The 24,200-nt window shown below is 43.7% G+C and overlaps 1 protein-coding gene across 3 annotated transcripts in view; it reads left to right on the top strand.

The window, feature by feature from the left end:
- The window catches only part of LOC144755246 (scavenger receptor cysteine-rich domain-containing protein DMBT1-like), a 735,795-nt gene that overhangs the window by 428,883 nt on the left and 282,712 nt on the right, over positions 1-24,200 (top strand). For all 3 annotated transcript variants that reach the window (XM_078643989.1, XM_078643988.1, XM_078643987.1), the window contains one exon: positions 13,691-13,714. In XM_078643989.1, coding sequence (XP_078500115.1) covers positions 13,691-13,714 — 24 coding nt within the window. The remainder of the gene's footprint in view (positions 1-13,690; positions 13,715-24,200) is intronic.

Below are 24,200 nucleotides of genomic sequence, written 5' to 3'. Positions count from 1 at the left end.
AATGCTGTCTGATAAATATCAGTCCCTTTAACGCAGTGTTCTGCATTAAAGGGGCATGCAATGGGTGCCGCTAGGGGCATTCCCAGCAACATCCATGGCCTTTTGACACTGCCCCAGATTTACAAGAAATCGTAAATCTGAGGCAGTGCCAAAAGCTTACGCCTCCTCAGGGGAGGCGTAAGGGTGGCGCAACGGGGAGAAATATCTTAATTTCTCCTCGTTTTTCCTTTTTCTGTGTGTGCTGCATTCTGCAGCACACGTAGAAAGAGGAAAAGCATCTTGTGATTATTTTTGTACAGAAAGGTTTCCCTTCCTGTACAAAAATAATCATCCCTGCAACGCAGGCACCCTTGCACCATTGTGCAAAGGTGCCTGCGTTGGCGCACAGCAGCTCATTATGCGCCGGCGCAGGGGAAAAGGACGGGAATGCGCCATATCTTATAGATACGGTGCATTCCTGCCTTTTTCTTTTGCCATAGGGAAGCGCAGCAGGAAGGCCTGCAGCGCTTCCCTACGGCAAAACTTCATAAATGAGGCCTTCAGGGTTTGTCTGAAATATTAACCAGTATTGCTGGGTTTAGTGAATTGCATCTTCTGATTGTAATTATTTCAGCTGCGAAAATGACGTGCACATTGCAAGTCAATCTGCTGTTGGTCAAATACTGTGCCCTTGTTCTTGCCAACAAAATCTCAACTTAATCAGGGGCATGTACAATTAATATCTGTCCTATCAGTGTGCATTCAGTTTGTTAAAAGGCAATACATATATGGGGCGTAATCTGCAGCCGAGAGGAATGGCCGCACTTTAAGGCGGCTCCTCAACCCTCGCCGCTAATCCTGATATCGATCCTGTGCCTGTGCTCTTTTTTGCCCCTGTGCGAAGAGGCAAAGCTCCGCTGATTTGACTGGACGGCCCCATCTGCTCCCCGCTTGCCACCGGACTCCCCTTTGCCGCGGCTGGATCCCGATACCCTGCAAACCTTCAGCCCCAAAATGGCGGCCGGGACCGCCGGCAGAGGTAGGGCCTGATACTGGGGCCGTTGCGGGACCCTGGAAGCCACGGGACAGACTATCCGGCCCGGGCGGAGCTTGGAGAAGCGAGCGCCCATCGATCCATGCCGGTCCCGTCCTGCTGGGCCCCACTGACAACGCACGCAGCAGCCGGAACTGGGCCCTCCCCGGCGCCCGGCACTGATCTACGCGAGTTCCTGGCTTTGGGCCTGCTGCCTCGGACCGCTTCCGAGTTGCACAGGACTGCCCTGACCCGCTTGCTCCAGTCACAGCCTTCTGCGCTGCTTGGGGGGACTACCCTTTCATCACCGTGACCTGCTGCAGGAGCCGCAAACTACTCACTGGCACTCTGTGGGGCCACATCGCTTGCTGGAGACCGGAGAGAACTAGAGCTTGACCCTGCGGCGCAGGGGGTAGTGCCCTGCCCCTCACGCATCTACAGGCCAACGCGGGGGGGCCTGTGCCCACCCCGGCTTCTTGAGCCTGCTGGGACTGGGGTCGTTCGGGTTGAGGGGGACCCTGCACATCCAGCGCGGGTGGTGCCGATTGGTGATCGCTACCAGGTGACGTCTGGTCATTGCCTTGGACCTGGCTCTGTAGCCTAGAGGGAGCCCACTCTGACACCTTACGACCTGGTGCACCGGCGAAGCGACCTCTCCCATAGCTCCTGGAACCTGCTGAGTGGACTGGTCCCGGGGTGTCCCCCCCTCACCCTACCTGGACAGACTAAATGCCCCCCCCCGGGCTGTGAGCCACAGCACGTGATCTGCGACCTACAATATTGTGAGTAGAGCGCTAGCTTCCCCCTGTGCCCTACTGTCGCCTAGCCTCATTCTTCCTTGCTCACGCTTGGTCCCGAGACTCTCTATTGGCACCGTTCTAATAGGCGTGGTGACTACTTACCTACGCGGAGGTGTCGGGGACCCCCTCTTACCTGCACGCGCCTCGACCCTGCGCCGCTGGGACATACTGTACGCTCTGGCTTCCACGATGGCCTCCAATAGAGGAAGTAAGCCCTCCACCCAGAGACAAATCAATAAACTCTCATGGGGCTCTAAAGGGGAGATTAAAGATGCTAATCCCGACAATGCACCTAAAACCGCAACTCCTCCTCCTGCAGCACGGGCCCTCACTCTAGAAGATGTGATGGAGGCGATCGCTGGAGACTCGTATAGACTCTGTGAATATCGAGGTAACACTGCTGCGGGCGGATCTCCGCAAAATGGACACCAAGGTGAAGGATATAGAAGTTAAGACCACGGCGCTTGTAGACGACACCTCCACCCTCCAGCAGCAGGTGGCCCAACTCCAAAAGCAGCTGCTGCAAATGGGGGAGCTTCTTGATGACTATGAAGGGCGCGCTAGGCGCAACAACCTCCGCATCCTGGGGGCTCCGGAACGAATGGAGGGGCCTACTGCTGATCTCTTTGTGGAGAACTTGGTGCTACAACATCTACAGCCAAAGCAGCTTTCTAACTACTTCTCCATCGAACGGGCACATAGAGTCCCGGGCGGTAAGCCGAAGCCGGGTGCTCCCCCCCCACCCCATTATAGCTCGGGTTTTTAACTTTCGTGACCGTGATGTCATCCTTCAGACGGCACGAGCGGGCCCGCCCTTGCGCCTGGACAACGCCCAGATATTGATCTTCCCTGACTTCACAGTAAAGGTTCAGGCTCGTCGGCGCAGTTTTCTGGAAGTCAAGAAGGCACTCCGTGATCAGGCCATAAAATATGTAATGCTATTCCCCGCCAAATTGCACGTTGAATCGGATGGAAAGACTTGGTTCTTTGAATCCCCCGCTGAGGTCTGGGAATGGCTCGAGGGGTGGTGTCGGCCAGATGCCACTCAGAACCGTCGCCGATGGTCGGCCGATCACTCCGGCCCAGACACTCTGCCGGAGAGCCAGGATTTGTTCACTGACCCTGCTTCATGACAACGATGAAGCCCTCAACTGTCTGGATCCATTTTGCTGGTCGATCAGGGGGGATCTTTGCTCTACGACCTGCTGCATACTGCGGAACTCTGTTACCCTTAACCGGCTATGTACTGATTGGTTTGTACTTACTCCAGGTCTCCAATCACTCTCCTTTGTGATCCCGACTCAGGGGTCCGTCCAGTCTTTTCTTAAATTCTGTAATATGTGAATGTCACTGCTGTCACCATTGACTTTGGTTGCACTGGGCTCCATCATCTTGTAGAATCTAGGCGAGGGCACTCGTGGCTCTCCACACACCCTGTCTATGTTTGGGAGGGCGACAGGCACTCTGCCTAGTTGGGGTGTGGATAGTTTTGAATCCGCGGGCAGGGGGGCTGGGTGGGGGGTTGGATGGGGAGGGATGGGGGTTCTAGGGGGTAATGTTCTAATATTGTTGGTTATCGCATTCTTTGTTCACAGCAGGGTCCTTTCTTGTCACATTCCACACCTCTCACAGGGTCCAAACATGGCATACGGCATCCATCTGGTGCTATTGATCTCTCAGGAGGTCTCCCGACCCCCTGATCCCACGCTCCTTCTTGCCACGGCCACTAGGTGGCACGGGCTGGTCGTTTTCTGGCCACTCCTTCATAGATCTCACAGCATCCACCACTATGCCGCAGTCCCTTCTTAGAACCATCACGATCATGTTGTGGAATGTCAATGGACTAGGGCACAGAATTAAATGTGGCATAGTCCTCCAGTACCTATGACGCCACTCACCCGATATAGTATTGTTGCAGGAGACCCACCTGGTGGGCAACACCTGCAAGGCACTGCACAGAGGCGGCTATAAACTGCTGGTACACGTGGATTTCACCTCTGGATCCCGGGGCACAGGGATACTGGTTAAAAAGAATCTCGCACTTACCTGCACTAAGACATGGGCTGACCCCCTGGCCCGCTTTGCACTAGTCGAGGCCTCTTGGGAGGGGCGTCCCTTGAATATCTTATCTGCATATCTTCCACCGACGCTGGGCCGTGATTCCCTTAGAGACTTAGGCACCCGACTGACAGTCCTCCCTACAGGTACAATTCTCATTGGGGGTGACTTTAACATGACAATGAACGATAATCTCGACCGCCATCCCAGATGCGCTTCACATAGGCAGAGCTCTGCTCTATCAGAATTTATACAGGCTATGGGACTTGAAGACATCTGGAGATCCCACCACCCTGACACGTCTTACTTCACACACTACTCTAACGCACACAACAGCATGTCCCGGATTGACTATTTTTTCTGCCCCACAACTGACATCGGACACTTCGTACATCCGAAGGGCCTTCCCCAGGGCATTTCCGACCACTCTCCAATTACTGTAGATTTAACCTACCACCACCAACACACCCGAGGCCCCATAATTATCAACCCTTAGCTTCTGCAGATCCCGGACATTAAGGACTGTCTGATAGAACATACCGATTTCTACTTTACGGAAAATGTTGGTTCTGTACGCTCAGCAGTCACGATCTGGGAGGCATACATGGCGGTCATTAAAGGAAAGGCACTAGCGCTCAAAATGGGTTATATACGGAAACATGCCGACCAGATCCACCAGGCCGAATCTAACTTGTCACGTCTTGAAATGTCCCACAACACTGCCCCCTCAGAAGACACGGCCCGTCAGCTCCGAGCCCAACAACTTAACTATAGAGCTCTGAAGCGAGAAAAGACACAGGCTCGATTACTCCACACACGCCACCGCGTCTATGAATTCGGCGACCGCGCAGGGAAGATGCTTGCTTGGCTGGAGCGGCGGGAACAGGGAGCTCGATGGGTGTCCTCTATAGTGAGACCAGATGGGTCGACAACCATGGACCCGCAGGAGATCGTGGACGCCTTTGCCGACCATCTAGCACATATTTATACAGCTGGGGCGGTTTACACCTCGGGGGAGTCTCGGCAACTCCTCGAGGAGATGCGTCTACCTACCCTCTCCGATGAGGACAAGGAAGTGCTTAACGCCGACATCACGGCAGACGAGCTCACGACGGCACTCTTTGCAGTCAACTCTGGCAAAGCTATGGGCCCCAATGGAGTCCCTATTGAGTTCCTGAAGGGCATGTCTCCCAGCATTGTTCCCCACCTCAAAAATATGTATGAGGACAGTTTGGAAGCAGGTGTCTTGCCACTTGATCAACGACTAGCCTCCATAGCGGTTATCCTTAAACCGAATAAACCACCCACCGGCTGCAGTTCCTATAGACCGATCTCCTTGATTAGCGTGGAGGCTAAGATCCTTGCTAAGCTTCTGGCTAACCGACTCCTTGTTGTGCTTCCCTCTCTCATTCATGATGATCAGTCGGGCTTCCTTCCGGGTCGGAATACAGCCCTAAATTTGAGAAGAGTCAATAATGTCCTAAGTCGGCAACCTATGCTACAACAAGACGCCGCCATCTTATCCCTGGACGCCACGATGGCGTTTGACTCGATTGAATGGTCCTACCTTTTTGAAGTCCTGCTAAGGTTCGGCTTTGGTCCCAAATTTATCCAATGGGTATGGCTCCTTTACACTGACCTCCTGGGCCAAGTACAGGTAAACAGCCGCACATCTCGTCGGTTTAGACTCCACAGAGGGACCCGACAAGGTTGCCCCCTGTCGCCGCTGCTCTTTGCTCTCACCCTAGAACCTCTGGGCCTTATTTAAAATGTTGGCACTTCCACGCTTTTTGTATGCCCTGCAAGACTGTCCTTTCCCGATCCCTGACTCCTACTTGATCGCCGTGGAGAGTGACATACGCCTTCTGCTGTGGGACGGCGGGATGGCCCGCATCGCCCTCCAAAAGCTCACCCAGAGCTGGTACGACGGAGGTATCGCCTTGCCTAACCTGGGTCTTTACTATTGGTCTTCGCAGCTGGTGGCCACCAACCACTGGATCCATGGATCACCTCTGAATCCAGCCTTCCACCTCGATAGATGCCAGACAGGGCGAGAGGGTTATCTAGGAGCCCTCTACAGCAGACACAGGTATGTAGGACCGATGGCCCAAACAGTCGCCATCTGGCATAGGGCCAACAGGCGTCTGGGATGGTCAGACAAAATTACCAAAGCGACACCACTGTGGTCATCACAATGGCTGGGATCCCTTTGCTTCCACTTGGGATTCGACCGGTGGGACGCGATAGGCATTTCCACGGTGGGAGCCCTAATACATAAAGGCAAGATATTGACTTTTGACGAACTGAAGACCAAGTATTCCCTTGCACGAACTGAACTGTTCCGCTACCTCCAAATTAGACATGTTATCCTCTCTGCTGTCCCAGATCTCTCCTCCATTCCTGAAACAGCCCCCTTAGAGGACAGACTACTTTCGGAGCCTCTCCCCTCGAAGGCCATCTCCTACACCTACCGTAAGTTATGTAATAACTTCCCTAACACTTTTCAGTCTCTGCGAGATAAATGGCAGACAGACTTAGGTCCCCTGGACGAAGAAGACTGGCGGGCGGCCTTAATGTCCCCTAGAGAGTCTGCGATTAATCATAGGTTCCGATTGATTCAACTAAAGATACTACACAGGGCCTACATATCTACTACTCTATTGGCTAGAATCGGTAGGCGTCCTGACGACCTGTGTTTAAGAGGCTGCGGCCTGTCGGGTACCTTTTACCACGTTCTATGGGACTGTCCAGCGGTACAACAATTCTGGAAGGGGGTTGTCCGAAAGATGGGAGATTCCCTGGGGAAGCCAGTCCCGCTGTCTCCAAGGGAATGTGTCCTTAACATTTGGGGGGCCACAGACCTGAGTGAGCTTGAACTACAATGGGCGGCACTTGGCTTCCTGCTTGCTAAACGCTCAATAACTATGAAATGGGGCTCTGTTGATAGGCCACTGGTGGTGGGCTGGACGGCAGAAATGGACCGCTGTATGCTCGCCGAAAAAACAGTATACAAATTTAGAGGTTGCCCCGCAAAGTGGGATAAGAAATGGGGGCCCTGGAATAGGTACCGTGGCGAATTATGTGACTCCCCGACGGTGGAACTAGCCATGATCAGAGCTGGACCCTTATCTCGAATTTTGCACTGATGTACCAATGTATCTATTTTGTACCTTGATTCTCCTGCTGCATATTATATGTGATTGTTTAATGACCCTGCTTTCTTTTCAATAAAAATCTTATGTTAAAAAAAATAAATAAAAAAAAAGGCAACACTTATATCTGCAACCGATTTCAAACATCCTGGATCCCTTACGGATGAAAGATATGCAATTCGACATATAAGTCCACCATGTCTTTGGGTCAGAGTTGACAATGAACATTCAATTTTTTATAGCAGTACAAGAAAAATGTTAGAATATAGTCTGGCAGTCCCACTGCTAGCACACAGTGCAGATTGTCTTTCAGAAACTAAAATGCACCAGTGCATTCGTTGTCAAATGGTACCAGATCTTGCATGTTGCTGTGGGTCAGCCATAACAAAGGTTTTGCAATCAAGGAAAGGTTTGAAATCCACCGACCATAATAGCTAACAATTCCAATAAACATCTGAACCTCCATCTGTGTGGCTGGTGCGCTCATTACCAAAATTGCAGAAATGTATTCTGTTGGGACTTTTCTTGCACCTGCTTCAATTTGATGGTCAAAATATGTAACTTAGGGTCCGATAATGACTTTTGCAGTGCAGGAGTGGAGTGGGTGGCACGCCACCACCCCACACCGCCAAAGACGGCTGCCAGACACCTGCCAGGTTAGGAATTGTCCTTTGCCGTTCCTATAGCCGTGCCTTTGAAAATGGCACCGCAATGGGAACACCAAAGCAAGTTCCTGCACGGCATGGGCTGTTAGGCCATGCCGTGCAGGAACTGGGCATGCATGCACACAGGGAGGGAACACCATGTGCCCCCTGCATGCATTACAGTGTACAGGGCAGGGCCTCATTTCTTACCCACTGCCAGCCTTTTAATGGCGAGCTCACTGCCATGAAATGGCTAGTGGTGTGGAAACTCAGAATATGCCTGTGGTGCCGTAGCAGCACCACCAAGCATATTACTGCCCCAGAATTCTGCTCCATTTCCATGGAATGTGGTTACCTGTTGGTCCCAATACCGTCCGACCGCCACAGGTTCAGGGGTCCGATGGATTGATAAACTTGTAATCAGGCCCTTATTTTTTACAGGACTGCATTTTTGCTAAGAAGATCTTATGTCCACTGTCAGCTAGATGGTTTAACAAGGCAGTTGTATCAAGTTTACAGTCTTCTCTTTTCTTAGATGTAAATCTATATATTGCACTAAGACTGAATAACAGATCAACCTCAAGATTTTTCGCTCTTTCTATAGGGTTTGACTAAAAAGTGTAGGACTTTCAGTGTTCACTTTCTGCATACCGTGGACTTTAACACCACATGAGAATTTTATTCACAAATTGGAACGCAAAAAGAATTGACTATACTTATGTAAAGGAATCAAAAAGTATGCCTGGCATAAGTTAAAAACTCTATAGCATTATGCAGCAGATTAAATCTGAAATCTGAAATAAAATTACTGATGGATTTGGCACCACAAGACAGATAATGGGATGAAAATGTTGTTTATCTTTCTATGACACACACAGTGAACTGACTTATAATGTATGGATTACGGACTTTAACAGGTAAGTAAACATATAAATAAATAAAATGAATTTCGTTGTGTGCACTGCATCACCAAATGCATCATTCCATTTCCCATCACTGTATACTGCATTTGATTCATCATGTTCATTCCAGACTGCTCAGAGTTTGCATTTGATCTCATCTGGTTCTGTGATCCTTTTTCAGATTGCTTTGCAGCCGCGGCCGGTAGTAGATTTTCCTGCAGGGCGGTGACGTGGGGAGGGGGAGGGGCAGGGTGGGGGGTTGTAATGTATGGATTACGGACTTTAACAGGTAAGTAAACATATAAATAAATAAAATGAAATTCGTTGTGTGCACTGCATCACCAAAATGCGATGCAGTGCGCGCAACGAAATTCGTTTTATTTATTTATATGTTTACTTACCTGTTAAAGTCCGTAATCTATACATTACAACCCCCACACTGCCCCTCCCGCTCCCCACGTCACAGCCCGCAGGAAAACCTACTACCAGCCGTGGCTGTTGCTTTGTCTGAGCAATCATCAGCTTCTGCTTGATTTGCTTCTGCTTTCGATTTATACAATTACTGCTATAATTAGCTAGCTTTGAAATCACGTCATTTCTCTTTGTCTGTCAACACAATTTACTTTGCTATTTAGGATTACTAAGCTCTTCTCTCACACCCAAGACAAAAACAGACATGAAACGCCTGATACCATCTTTCTCAGGATCATGGACTCACTGTGTTTCTTGGAAATGTGCATACGCCTCTCAGAAAAGCATGCACCAATTCGTTTTGCTCTTGTGAAGCTCACAAAATATTTATACAATTGAAATCATAATCCTGTACCATCTTTCTCAGAAACTCGATACTCTATCTGTATTTGTTAGCTACGTCCTCACAAGGAGCATTATTAGAGCACACTACCATAAACCACAATATCTCAAGATCATCTCAATCTATAAAGGAACTCAACCAAACAATAATCAACAATTGAATTTACACATATGAATAATACATCAACAGTACTGTAATTTATTCACCAATTGAACCAACAATGAATTCTACAAATCCAAACATCTCACAAACTGCATGACAATCCATATCACAGCCTCATACTTCAACATACATCACAAATACACACCATATATCATTAAGTGTGCCCTATTATTACTTACACTCCAAATCACACAGGTAGTCAGCTTCCCTGGGATAGAAACCAGAGACTGGAGCCCTCCATGGTTTAGGCAAAGTCCACTATTCTCTCGGGATGGACATTAAAGATCAGGATCTCTTTTGAGGACCTATCACTAAGAGGAGGTGCTCCTACACAACCATCCTCCCCTATCAGTCTATCGAAGTGGAAGCTTCATCTTTTAGTACTGTACACTGTTAGGTCTGGGGGTCTTTAGTTGGCAATGGTATTCAACTTTGTCCAAATAGGGACCCTTACTTCTAAGTCAGGATAAGGGGATTGCACTCCTTAATAACTCCTGCGCACCCCCTTGGTAGCTTGGCACGAGCAGACAGGCTTATCTCAGAGGCAGTGTGTTAAGCATTTGTGAATATCCACAGTAATACAGTGAAAACACTACAGAGGGACACAACATAGGTTTTATAAAAAATCAGTATTCTTTATATAGACTCAAACACAAGACCACAAACGACAAAAATCCACAATACTATACTTAAAATTGACTTAAAGATGTTAAATGTTGCTTAGTTCAAGTTGATGATAAATGCGACAAAGTTCTCAACAAAGTACCTGGAAGCGTAACGCAAAGTAAACAAAAGGCTCGCAAAAGGGGCTATGCGTTGGTTCCCCGATCCGGGGGAAATTATGCTTCCTGCCTCAATGCTTGCACAGAGTAGGGGATGCACCGTAATCCTTACCGGTGCGGAGGTGATGTGTAGATTCTCAGCCTGCGGGCCCGTTGCGGTGCGCAAGATTGGCGCCTTGATGCGATGATCCCGTTGCGATGCGAGAAGATGGCGCCCTTGATGCGGCAATGCGATAACGCTGCTATGATGATGCGTAGGAGCCCTGACGGCCTTGCGACGACTCTGTGCTTTGGAACCGCGACAGGCCCTCCAACACGCTTCTCCGGTAGTGCGATGGCAACTCTCTCAATGGTGTCACGCTTCTCCGGTGATGAGACAGCAGGCAGCTTCGATGAACACACACTTCCAGGGATATGCGGCGAACGCTCGCTTCTCCAGCGATGCAACAATTTCAGCTGCAGCGGCGACACGCTTCCTCTCGATGCGTCGCGCTTCCAGCTCCCAGCGACACGCAAATGTCTGGGGTTGAGAATTCCCAGCAAGGAAATTCAGAGGGGAGCTGGGGATGAAGTCTTTTGTCCCTGAGACTTCAGCAGGAGGCAAGCGCAGTGCAAGCCCTTGGAGAATATTCTGTAGATGATGAAAGTCCTTAAGAAGTTCCTTCCCCTTTCCTTGGCAATGAAGCAACCACTGCAGGCCAACCCAGCAAACAGCACACTGGCAGAGGGGCAGTCAAACGTCTGCAGCTTCCGTGGTTCTTCTCCTTGGCAAAAGGTTTCTTGTTCCAGAAGTGATCTAATTTCTTGGGATCAGGGTTCCAATATTTATACCCCAAAATCCTTTGTTCTCTGAAGGCAGAGAGGCCTCTGCCTAGTCCAAACCAGTTCCTGAGCACTTTGTTTACATGACTCTCTTCTTCCTTTCACTGTGAAGGGAAGACATCAGCCGCCCCATAGGAGGTGGTGCCAGCACAGGGGAGGGAAGAAACAGCTCTGCAGCACTTTGTTGACAAGATTCCTTCTCACCTATCACAGTGCAGGGCAGAGACATCAGACAAGCCACAGGAGATGGAGCCAGCATTGTAGAGGGAAGGCCCAGCCCTATTCAGGTCCCAGGTGCAACTCCTCCCTCCCATCTAGATACAGATCTCTCTATTCACCACTGGGCTGCCCCAGCTTGTCTCCTGGAATCCCCCAGCCCTGTCACTCACAAACCCAGACAAGGAATACACAGCCCAGCAGAGACAGGCCTGGACAGTTAGGCAAGAAAATACCTACTTTCTAAAAGTGGTATTTTCTAACACAGAATATTAAAACCCACTTTAATAAAGATGTATTTTATTATTCTGAGTTAAGGCATACTAAATTCGAATTTCTACCATGTTCCCTGAGTCAGTTAGGTTTATAAGAATGTAATTATCTAACTGCCCATTCTAGCCTATGGAGAACAGGTAGCCTTCAATAGTGAAAATCAAAAATGGCTGTAGTTCACTATTAGGACATGCTACACACATCAGAGGATGTCCTACCTTATACTTACAATGCACCCTGCCCTTGGGCCTACCACTGTGGGTGCACTTGCCAAGTCGACATGGCAGTGCTAGACTGCACACAGGCCTTGCGAAGGCAGGTCTGAGACACACTTTACAAGCTGCTTCTGTGGGTGGCACAACCAGTGCTGCAAGCCCACCAGCAGCATTTGATTTACAAGCCCTGGACACACATGGTGCACTGTACTAGGGGCTGACAGGTAAATCAAATAACCCAATCATGGAATCAACAATTAGTACATCAATTTAACATAGGGGGCACTTGCACTGTGGCACTGAATAGCAGTGGCACAGTGCCCAAAGCATATAACCAGCAAAAACATATCAAAACAGAGGAGGCAATCCGTCAAAAATGGAAGGAAGACTCACGCCAATGATGCCAGGTCTAACATACCCCAATAACTTTGATATTCCAAAATCTTCAGATCACTAGTACAAAAGCAGTGAAGTTAAAGGGTTTTATTACAGAAAACTCAAATATCAAGACATACAGGATAAATGCCATGCAGGCTCAAAGTGCAAAGGTAATAAAGAGTAGTTAAAAGTCTGAAATCATTCTAAGTACCAAATAAGCAACAACATCAAGACAAGTTAGCTAAAAGCCCTAATGGAACGTGAAAATCTGCAAGGACAATTCTCACAGGTGCACCAAAATCAAGTAGATTTTATACACAATTGTTGCATTAAATATTAACTAAAGCAGAGATTGAGCATGGCATGATCTCTTGATGAAGTTAATTGGCAAATCAGAGAATTTCAAGTCAGTGAGCAGCACTATCCCATTTTCTAAATAAGCAATACTGCTTTCTATTGATACTGTCTATCGGAGACCATTTGAACATAACTTGCAACATTTAGAAAAAGCTCTTCATGAATGTATGAAGCTGAAATAGACCATGGAAACAGGATGAAAGAAACCTTGAAAGTTACAAACTACATAGTACATTTTAATAAACCCTTTGAATTCATGGTGAATGAAAAACATTACATCAGTTTTGTTTACTTTCTGTGGAGCCTGTGTGGAAAGGAGTTGCCCGGGGGGGCCTGATGGGGGGAAGTGAATGCAAGACTAGAAAGCAGAGGCAGAAACAGGATCTTTATTAAATAACATGGTGGTTTCACCAACTTGTGGCACAACTAACTCATATTAATAAACACACTTCTAAACTTCGTATTAAACTAGTTTACATTATTATTACTAAAAAGTTTCACAGTTATTTAGCCTTAAGATTAGAGATCTGGATTTAGAGGGTGGAATTGACTAGTAGGTATATTATGATTAGAAATAGTCATTCAGGTGCTGAACAAGGGTTTTGGACTTAGGGGATTATGATTAAGGTGTACACATTTAGGGATTTATGTTTGTGTTTAGATAGATATGTTGGCATTAGGCTTATTTGAATGCTTACCTGTTGTATAAAGCTTAAGGGGTTAGGTCTGCACTTGAATTTATGGCTTGTAGTTAGGTTTAGTGGGTATGAGTAATGTGTCCTTTTAGCTTTTTGACATTTATCCTGTAGGAGGACTGTGTAGGATTGGGCCGTTGAGTTGTAGGTGAGATCCCTCTTCAATGCAACTGCCATACCTACCTGTAGGTCATCACCAACAATGAAAGAAGATGAAAAGAATGGTAATTCAAACTAAGTAATCCAAATTAAAAGAGGCAATGGTTGTCACATACTTTATTGAAAGTATCATAGTGGACAGTCTGTGTTTTAAAAAGAAATTGTTAAAAGTCATGTCTTACTCTTGAACCATAATAATCAATGACTGTGAATGAGGGCTAAGATTGTCTTCTCTTTCTTTTCCAACAGCTACTACAAGAGCAACAACACAAGGTATTTTACTTCTCCCATGCCTGATAAATGACAGTAACTGCCTGTAACCAAGTTGCTATAGCTGGAAATAAATCAGAGACAATGATTGTTGTAAAATTGAGCATGAAAAAATCAATACATTGTAAAAGGGATGCCAAAAGAGAGTTTGATTCAAGAAGAGCTGAGTGGCACTGGGCTAGGTTTTCAGGAAACAAATTACAAGGGAATGATAAGAGAGTCTAAGACATGACAGTGGGCTGGAGTGTTAGATGGAATTGAGTGTCAAGTGGTTGTAGCTTCAAAGGAGGAGTTCTGGATGGGAGGAGTGTGAGACGACTGGAGTGTGGGAGGGCTGGAATAAGAAAATGTTGAGGTTTAGCACTACTGGAGTATAAGAGGGCTGCAATGTTTGAGGTTTATGCTGTCAACAGTGTATTGTGTCAAAGGGATGTTCTGTCAGAGCGCAGTGTGTGATAAGTTCATTTTACAAAATATATTTAGTTAAATTGCTTTTGTAAACATCTTTTACAGTTCCAATGAATCTTAAACTACATTTAATATTGAATTATATAGCATTAAAAAAGTTTAACCTAAACATTCCATTATTTATTTGACAACACAGTTTAAAACATATGATTAATTTGTAAATATTTCAAGACCTTTTTAGTTTTGTAGTAAGATTGGATTACAATTTTAATATTAAAACCAATGTAGTTTACAGTTTAGAACAGCAAAATAATTGCAAAACCAAATAAATGATGTTAAATTAAAATGTTGTGCAAGGGCACAGACAAACAGAAAGTATTGATCTTCTACATGGTATACAGACATAATATCGATTCAAAAATATAGAATAGCACAAATATCGAAGTAAAAATATAGAATGGACAAAATATCGAATGGACAGAATATAGTGGTGAAAAATATGGTTTTGAAGGTAAGTAATTTAATATCGATTTTTAAAATAAAGAAAGTTAAAATATCGAAGTATATAATATAGTAATTAAGATATATAGAATTTTAAATAATATCAAATTTTTTTAAGTGATTTTTTATGTTATTTAATTTTTGTGTAATTTAATTCTGTAGCGGGTTGTGGGTTTATAGGGGAATAGGGTGGGAAGTAATTTAATTGTAATTAATTAAATGTGTTTATTTATTAATTATTTTGGATTAATTGTTAATTAATTATTAATTTGTAATTAATACATTTTAATTGGTAATTAATTTTTAATTGGTAATTCATTTTTATTAATTGATTAATTGATAAATATGTTATTTTATTAATTTATTTTCTGTAGCGGGTTGTGGGTTTATAGGGGAATAGGGTGGGAAGTAATTTAATTGTAATTAATTAAATATGTTAATTTATTTATTTTTATTTATTTTGAATTAATTGTTAATTAATTATTTTATAATGAATACATTTTTAATTCATAATTAAATTTTAATTGATAATTCATTTTTATAAATTGATTAATTGATAATTATGTGAATTTTATTAATTTATTTTCAGTAGCGGGTTGTGTGTTTATTGGGGAAGTAATTTAATTGTCATTAAATTAATCATTTTTATTTATTTATTGGTATTTATTTTTAATTTATTGTTAATTAATTGTTAATAGGTAATTAAATTGTATTAATAGGAAATGAATATAAAAACTAATATTTATTTGTATTTTAATTGATTTATTAATACATAATTTTAAATTTGTAATTTATTTTAATTAATTTTTTATTGGTATTGATATTTAATTTATTTGTATTAATATATTAAATGTTTACTTTCCCTACTGTTAAACTCACTAGAGTGGTAATAGTAATTTTTACCCCTACGGTATCCAACGCTTTCCCTACTGTTGCACTCTCTGGAGTGGGAATAGTAATTTTTACCCCTACGGTATCCAACGCTTTCCCTACTGTTGCACCCTCTGGAGTGGTAATAGTAATTTTTACCCCTACGCTATCCAACACTTTACCTACTGTTGCACTCTCTGGAGTGGGAATAGTAATTTTTACCCCTACGCTATCCAACACTTTCTCTACTGTTGCACTCTCTGGAGTGGGAATAGTAATTTTTACCCTCCCGTTATCCAACACTTTCCCTACTGTTGCACTCTCTGGAGTGGAAATAGTAATTTTCACCCCTACGCTATCCAACGCTTTCCCTACTGTTGCACTCTCTGGAGTAGGAATAGTAATTTTAACCCCTACGCTATCCAACGCTTTCCTTACTGTTGCACTCTCTGGAGTGGGAATAGTAATTTTCACCCCTACGCTATCCAACGCTTTCCCTACTGTTGCACTCTCTGGAGTGGGAATAGTAATTTTAACCCCTACGCTATCCAACGCTTTCCTTACTGTTGCACTCTCTGGAGTGGGAATAGTAATTTTTACCCCTACGCTATCCAACGCTTTCCCTACTGTTGCACTCACTGGAGTGGGAATAGTAATTTTTACCCCTACACTATCTAACGCTTTCCCTACTGTTGCACTCACTGGAGTGGGAATAGTAATTTTTACCCCTATGCTATCCAATGTTTACCCTACTGTTGCAGTTGCTGGAGTGGTAATAGTAAATTTTACCCTCCCTCTATCCTACAGTAAAAAAATATTTTAATTAATATTATGTTTTTATATATATGTGTTAAAAAATCAAATTGTATGTTTATTATTTTTAACTTAAATTAATTATTTAATAATGTTAAAGTTATTTAAGTATTTTAAGTATGTTTTAGTTAATTATAGTTATTATTTCAATAATTTTAAATTACTTTTAAGACATTTAAAAAAATTCGATATTTTGACTAACTATATTATTTTTTTCGATATTTTTGATTCCATATTTTTGTAGTTACCTGTTTGTAGATAGGACTTCGATATTTTTGCTTTCTATATTTTTACTTCGATATTTTTGTCTTCTATACTTTTGTATTCTATATTTTGTAAGTGACACACACATATATAACTATATAAATGTGGGTGTGTTTATGTGTTCAATGGTTAGAAACTAACATGTATAAACAAAAAAAATGCTGAAATTTACCAAGTATAGTTCAGTGATCCAACTATAATTTGCGCACCCATCATGCACTGCTTAATAACCTCATATATTAAATCACTCATGACCTGCTACATGATACCATTGATAACCTCACTGATGACCTCTCAAATGCCATCATTAATGACATTGCTGGCAGACTGCTGCTGATGAATAAATTACATGTTTCATCTTTCATGTCACAATGGTTTACTGACATGGATAATAAATATGAGAACTCATAGAAAATGTGTCCTCATTTTGACCTGCTAGAGCACTAACCATAGTTTCTATTACCAAACAAACCCCCTCATTTTGTTAAGTTCACAAGGAAATGCTTCGAGGTTTTACAGCTTTGAATCCATCAAGATGGCCTTTGTTGTGCCACACTTATGTCATGATACAGAATATTAGCAAACTAGCTGTTCAAGTTGATCAGTTGAGCACAGTGGGAGGCTGCAGTGGTAGGGTATCATCTGACAAGCTTCTCTTCTGTTAGAAATACATGTTTTACACAGAATGACACTTTAATCTTACATGCCTAAGGAAGTTATTTGAAAATATAGAAAATGTTCTCTCATTTCAGCTCCTGGAGCACCTTCTATACCCTCTATGAGAAAAGTATGAGAGAACATATGGGAGCCAGCATGGCCCCTATGTGGTCACGGTAGAGTACCTCGGACCAAAGAGCACACCAATAGTAACATACAAAATCACTTTACAAGGTGAAAATCATATGATAAGTCCACTGCCTCCAGACACCCACGCAAAAGACCCCACTGTACATAACCTTCATCTTCTACAGAAGTGTTCACAGAGAGCATTTTCACTTCAGATTCCCAAGCCTCATTAAGTGACCAACTTCTACTACCATATACCTATTCCCCATGTACAGCTCTTCACATAGAGGTCAGTCCCCCTGGAAACTGAAGCCCCATCAGCCGAAGAAGCATCTTACTACACAGTTATTATCTTGTGCACTGCTTCTTATGGAGCACCCACTCCCTCCACATACCGTAGCTCCTTGAAGTGGGCAATCCCCTATTTCGATTACCTTTACCCATCACAAAATTACAAATCTGCATCAACACATGGTTGGACAGCTATGCTGTGTCAATGTGCTGCCACAATTTGTGCAAACTTGCAGTAACAAATAGACACCTACACTGGGGTTCATGATTGTTTGTGTTTGTGCAACAAGGAGTCCCTGTCTGCGCTAAAAGTATAGCAATAGATGTGATTTCACAAGATCATTCTGAGGAAAAAGACAAATTATTAGTGCACTGTCAGGAGTAAGTCACAATGTTTCTGGAAAATTATAAAAAATACAACACTTAGCACAAACAGCAATCAGAATACATCAGTGACTACAATCCCATTATCACAAATTTATGGAACACTAATAGTGATGTTCAACTAACCACTTATTTGCTTATCTGTATGCACTCTTCACTGTTCTATCTAGTAACATCTCATTGAGGATTATCAACATGTCATATACATTGTGAAACTTTACTTCTCCTAATTTTATGAGTGAAGCATGATTACAGACCAGAATTCTAGAAATTAACTAGTTGCAACAAGTGAGCCACTCTTTAAGAGACCTTAAATACTTGTTATTATGGTTTTGATGGTACAAAATCTAATTTTAGTTCTGATTCACTCAAACATGTCATAAGTATTTAAAGCAAAGAATGATACATTGTTTGTGTGAAACCATATAGGGGAATATTTGCAAAGGAATGGCAGAGATTGGCGTTCAGCACAAAATGCTAACTCCACGCTCCGCCATTCTGAAAAGCAGGGATGAGCTGTATTTACAAAGATAAGGCACATCCTTACATTTTCCCTTGTACTGGAGCTATATTAAACTGCCTAGCGCCAACACAGGCACACTTGTACCACAGTGCAAGGATGCCTTCATTGAGGGGGTGGTTGTTTATATGCAGGAAGGTGTCTCTTTCGACACATGAACAATCACAAAAGGCAATCTGAAACTTCTATGTGTACTGCATTGTGCAGCACACATAGAAGTTTTACATCATCTTTTTACTAATGATGAAGGGATACCTTCCTACCAATAAACAATCATTCATGGCATTTTGCTGTTTCTATGTGTGCTTCACAATACATCACACATTGAAACAGCAACAATGAAGAGAAATAAAGCATTTCTTCAAGTTTCTCCATGTTAAGACTAGGTTCTCCCTGCTCATAATTTAGGCACTGCCTCCGATTCATGCCACCCTTGTAAATAGGGGACAGCATCAAAATCAATGGGTGTTGCTGTGAAACACCCACCACAAATATGGCACAATGCACAAATGTTTCAAATAGAAGAATTTTGTAAAACATACATATGTGGGAAATGTGCACTATTGTTTCTTAAACATACTTAGGACAAATGTGAAGGAAACTGTATTTCTGAAATGAAATGCCATGCATGTTGGATTCAGTATTCAGGGAATTTCTACAAAGAGTACATCAACCCCCTATTCTTTTATGCTTCATAGATCAATCCTGTGCTCAAGCTATGGACAAACTTCAAAAATAGATATGAACATTTCAAATACAACAGGATTAAAGAATACCTTAAAAACTGCCATATTAAGAGATCTCTGCCACTCTGGCAGAAATCTCTGTACCTTAAGTGGAGTCGTGGCCTAGGTGATTCCCTTCAAGGCAGTAAAGCATCAGTGTGTGCATGGCATATTCAATGTACTCACACAGTAAAGTTTTATGGCTTTTAAAAACAAACTCCCAAAGTGTCAGTTATTTTAGAAAATAAATGTTCCTGACTACTGGGAGTTGTATCCAGCTACACTAAGAAGGGCAGGAGGTCTGAAGTACTTTGACCAATATCACAGTCTGTCCATCTGTCAAACGTTTCCACCAGCAGAGCCAGTGGTGGTTCCAGTAGCAGAAGCATGATGATTTTCCCCATTATAAAAAGTGGGGCAAGCTGTTAGTGAGGTTGACATGGTATCCTGCTATGTTTCTGATAGAGTACCTTGTCTGCCAAACTTTAAATAAGGCCCATAAAGTAGATGTTGTAATTATTAACATTAGCAAGAAGGTCTTCAAAGAAGGAATGGATTATGATGCATTGTCCAGAGAATGCATTCTAGATGGATTATTTCTAACTGATTTTAAAGAAGAGAAACAAACCAAAAATAATTCATTCCTACAAGAATATAACAGATTAAGAAGACTTTATAATGCTGCATTACCTTACAACATGCCAAAAAATAGTCAGAAGGCAAAAACAATGCAAGATCCAAACTAATGGTGAGCAATCTATAATATGGTAACCAGGCCTGCAGCTGCTCAAAGACTAACTTTGCTAAAGGAAGACACAACATGTATGCCTTTTGAGAATGAAAGCTGTGTGTGGTAGGATGACACTTACGGTACTCTTTGAAATCAGTACTTTAGTCCAACAAATCAACAACCGGGTATCTATGCCTATGGTGGTATTGCTTGTAGTCTTCAGTGTTTGAACCAAGAGAGAGTTCATGTCTATGTAACCAAACCTTTTGAATAAAGAAATAAATATTATATGCTTTACATACAATACACCAGAAGACCCCCCGGAACTTATGATGTGTCTACTATAATGTCATGAGCAGGAGCTCATCAAAGCCAATTATATTATCAATACACTTTACACTTGGAATCACAATGCAGTTTTTGTCAACATAATTTCTAAGATCATATTGAATTTGAAAGATATATCTAGTTGCCAATGTTAACATATGCAATGGTAATGTAAGCTTTAAAATGTGTAAAAGAGATGCCAAATATTACGTAAGAGCAACTGACTGTGATCAATATGTGACATTTATGCCATGCCTAGTCTAAGTAAAATGAGACATGTAAAATACACACATTCATTTTGTATTTAGATTCAGGGAAGTAGATATGGGAGAGAAAAGATTTCCAACAAAATCTATCAGGTTATGATACTCATGGTTATTACACTAATTATAGGATAGGACATGTCTGGGTTGAATATAATTATAGTGTATACGCAGCTAAAGACAGCACAGTAATCTGGAAACACTTCTTGTAAAAAACTGGGTCATAAATTAACGGGGTGTCTAACCACATTATGCAAAATATACAATCCTTGTCATGGTGAACAGTCATTAAATCAATCTGCTCTCAATCCCCCGTTAGCCATGGCACATAGAGGATAGGTTTACTTTCAAGTATTTATGAAAACTGTATGAAAATTGTAATACATTCAAAACACAACACAAAAATACGTCCAAACTAATGTGGAAAAGTAGAGTTAATTGAAATAAATTACACCAAATGGCAACAATCCTATAGGGGAATATGATTATGAAATTTTAAAGTTTTAACTAAAATAGCACCAACAGGTGTTAAGTACCAACCTCAGTCAACTCATCTGATTAGACTGGGACCTGAATTTATAAAAACCCTAAACAACACGGTTCCTCTCCCCTATTCTGATATCAACTCTGCCGAATCCAACTGGGCCGGCTGGCTTCAAAACGCTAGCGATATCCACGCACCCTATAAAGATACTAAACTGGCCCGGCGAGCTGACGCTCAACGTTGGTTCTCCCAAGATTTAAAAAATAAGGAACTATCCCTACGCCAAATTGAGCGAAAGTGGCGACACTGCTACTCGCCCGATTTAAAATCTGAGTCTACCAAGGCTAGGAAGGTGTACATGAAGGCCATTCTTGCCACTAAATCTGCTTATTTTTCATCACGGATCCTCAACTCAGCAGACAGACCCAAGCAGGTCTTCTCAATCTTAAATGAACTGACTAATCTAGACAGTGTCCGCCCTAGGGTGAGTCCAACCCAGACCTTCTGTGATGCCCTCAATACTTATTTTATTGACAAAATAGTGGACATCAAGATGAGCATTCCCAGTTCCTCTGGCAATGCCCCCTCTGCTTCCTATACCACCACCAAGGTCACATTAAACAGCTTCCCTACTATGACCTCAGAGCAATTCCTAGAGCTACTAGCAAGAGTCAAGTCAGGGGCACCCTCCGACAAATGTCCACCTTACATCCTTAAAGAATGTCTGTCTTCCGTCCCGACCCCGGCCTTTACTCTGCTGAATGACTCTTTAACAGCTGGTCTAGTACCGCTTGCCTTTAAGGAAGCAACAGTCATTCCACTCTTGAAGAAACCTGGGGCAGACCTCTCCTGCATGGCAAACTATCGGCCAATCTCTTTGCTCCCTTTTTTGGCTAAAGTTTTGAAAGCCCATGTGGCAAAACATCTGTCCAACTTCTTGGAGGGCTCAAATGGCCTTGATTCCCACCAGGCAGGCTTCCGCCCCGCCCATTCAACCGAGGCAGTGGTAGTCGAGGTTTTGGACTCTCTCCGTGACTGCGCTGATAGGCACTCCCCTCAGGCCCTGGTGCTTCTGGATTTGTCGGCCGCATTTGACACGGTCGACCATGATATTCTGATCGACCGTGTCAATCAGGTTGGCATCAGGGGCCTTGCTGCTGACTGGCTGCGGTCCTTTTCGGAGAATCATTCCCAGTCGGTTCACCTTGGCACCCTGGTCGGCCCTAAAAGGCCCATCACCTGTGGAGTCCCTCAGGGCTCATCACTGTCACCCCATCTATTCAATATATACATTCTCCCTATAATCAAGGCCCTAAGAGAAATGCAGGTATCTGTGTTCAACTACGCGGACGACCTGCAATTACTCTTTACTGTTGACAATTCCACCCTCTCCATCTCTCATTTGCAGACCACCATGAGGTTCATCCAAACTTGGGTGAACCAAAACCACCTAAAATTAAACCCTGGAAAAACCGAGTTGGTGCTTACAGGTGACAGTGCAAAATTTTGGGGCATTCACTATTGGCCATCAGACATGGGCCAAGCCCCTACTCCTGCTTCCTCTGCAAAGACACTGGGAGGGACCCTGAATAGTGACCTCTCTTTAAAAACTCAAGTGGGTCAGGTGGTCTCTAAGTGTTTTTTCCAGCTGAGGAAAATTCGAAAGGTACGACGCTTTTTTACCCCAGAGGCCATTATCCAGGTGGTGATCACCACGGTACTGTCCCACCTGGACTACGCAAATTCCATATATCTACGCCTACCCTTATACCTACTGAAGCGCCTCCAGATGGTCCAAACTATGTGGCTAGACTCATCACTGCCCAACCTAGATGGCATTCTGCATCTCCTTTGCTCAGGGACCTGCACTGGCTTCCTATGGCCCAACGCTGTTCCTTAAAAACTGGCTGCATTATCTTTAAATCTCTTCATTGCAAAAGTCCCGGATTCATCAATAATCTCATCATCAGGCACACCCCATCCCGCAATCTGCGCTCTGCCCACCAATTCCTCCTCCAGACACCCGCTTTCAATCGCAAACGCTCTGGTGGCTGCAGATTTGCTGTTCTGGCACCGCGTTGATGGAATACCTTTCCCCTTGAGATCAGGGCCTGTTCGGACCTCATGTCATTCAGGAAAGCCTTAAAAACTTGGCTCTTTAGACAAGCCTTTCACTAAATTTCCCATTTATTCATGTCCCCAGGTGTCGCTCTCTGTTTTTCTCAGCGCCAGGAAACCAATCGGTGGCAGTGCGCTCAATAAATATTTTTTAACATAACATAACATAACATAACTTGGAGGGAATTTGAGGCTGACCGCAGGTTAGACAAAACAACCAGGTTTTCATTGAGCCACAGTAGCAGGATGTAGCCACGGAGGGCTCCATGAGGTCGGAAAGCTAACAGATGATGTCCAAATGAACCCATTAGGGTTTTTCGGGAAAGCTTTGATAAGGAAAAATTAAAATTTTGTGCCCAAGGAAGGTCCCTCACCAGCCGGATACTTTTGGGACCAGCCGGATACTTTTGATGCCTTTGTCTGGTCAAGATGTCTTTGTTTGCACTTCGTCACTTTTTTGAAGATTGGAATATTCTAGAGGGGCAAGTACAGGCTGTGGCAGAAAAGGGCAGACAACAATCTCTGCAAGGTCTCGCTGATGAGAATTTGATGTAAGGAAGCTAAACCTGATTCTTCACACTAGAGGTAATGCTCCTGGTGCAGATCAGCTTGACAGATTTGTCCCGGTCCCCTGAAAGCCCTTTGAGTCAAAAAGTTTTTAAGTGAAAGGAGAAGTCCACCCAGCCCTAGGTTCTAGGCCCTAGGAAACATAACTTAGGGGGCAGAACTCAGTCCAGCAGAGGCCAAAAACAGCATCCATGGAAGGTTTATTTCTAACTGATCAGCTGGAAATCTTCAGAAAACGTATATTGTAGTTTATTGTGTCCCTGTAGTTTGAACATGAGGTCTCAGACAGAAAGTTCAGTACTTTTCTGATCATCCTCAGGTCCAATAGTGCTCTGAAGAGGATATTGGGACACCAAGGGGTCGATTCCGATTCGGGAAAAAAAACGTCTGTACCCGTCCGTCCGAGTCGTGAAGTACGATCCGTATTCCGTGAATCCG

The sequence above is a fragment of the Lissotriton helveticus genome, chromosome 5_1, assembly GCF_964261635.1.
Source record: "Lissotriton helveticus chromosome 5_1, aLisHel1.1, whole genome shotgun sequence".
NCBI lineage: Eukaryota > Metazoa > Chordata > Amphibia > Caudata > Salamandridae > Lissotriton > Lissotriton helveticus.
This window is presented reverse-complemented; position numbering and strand designations above follow the sequence as displayed.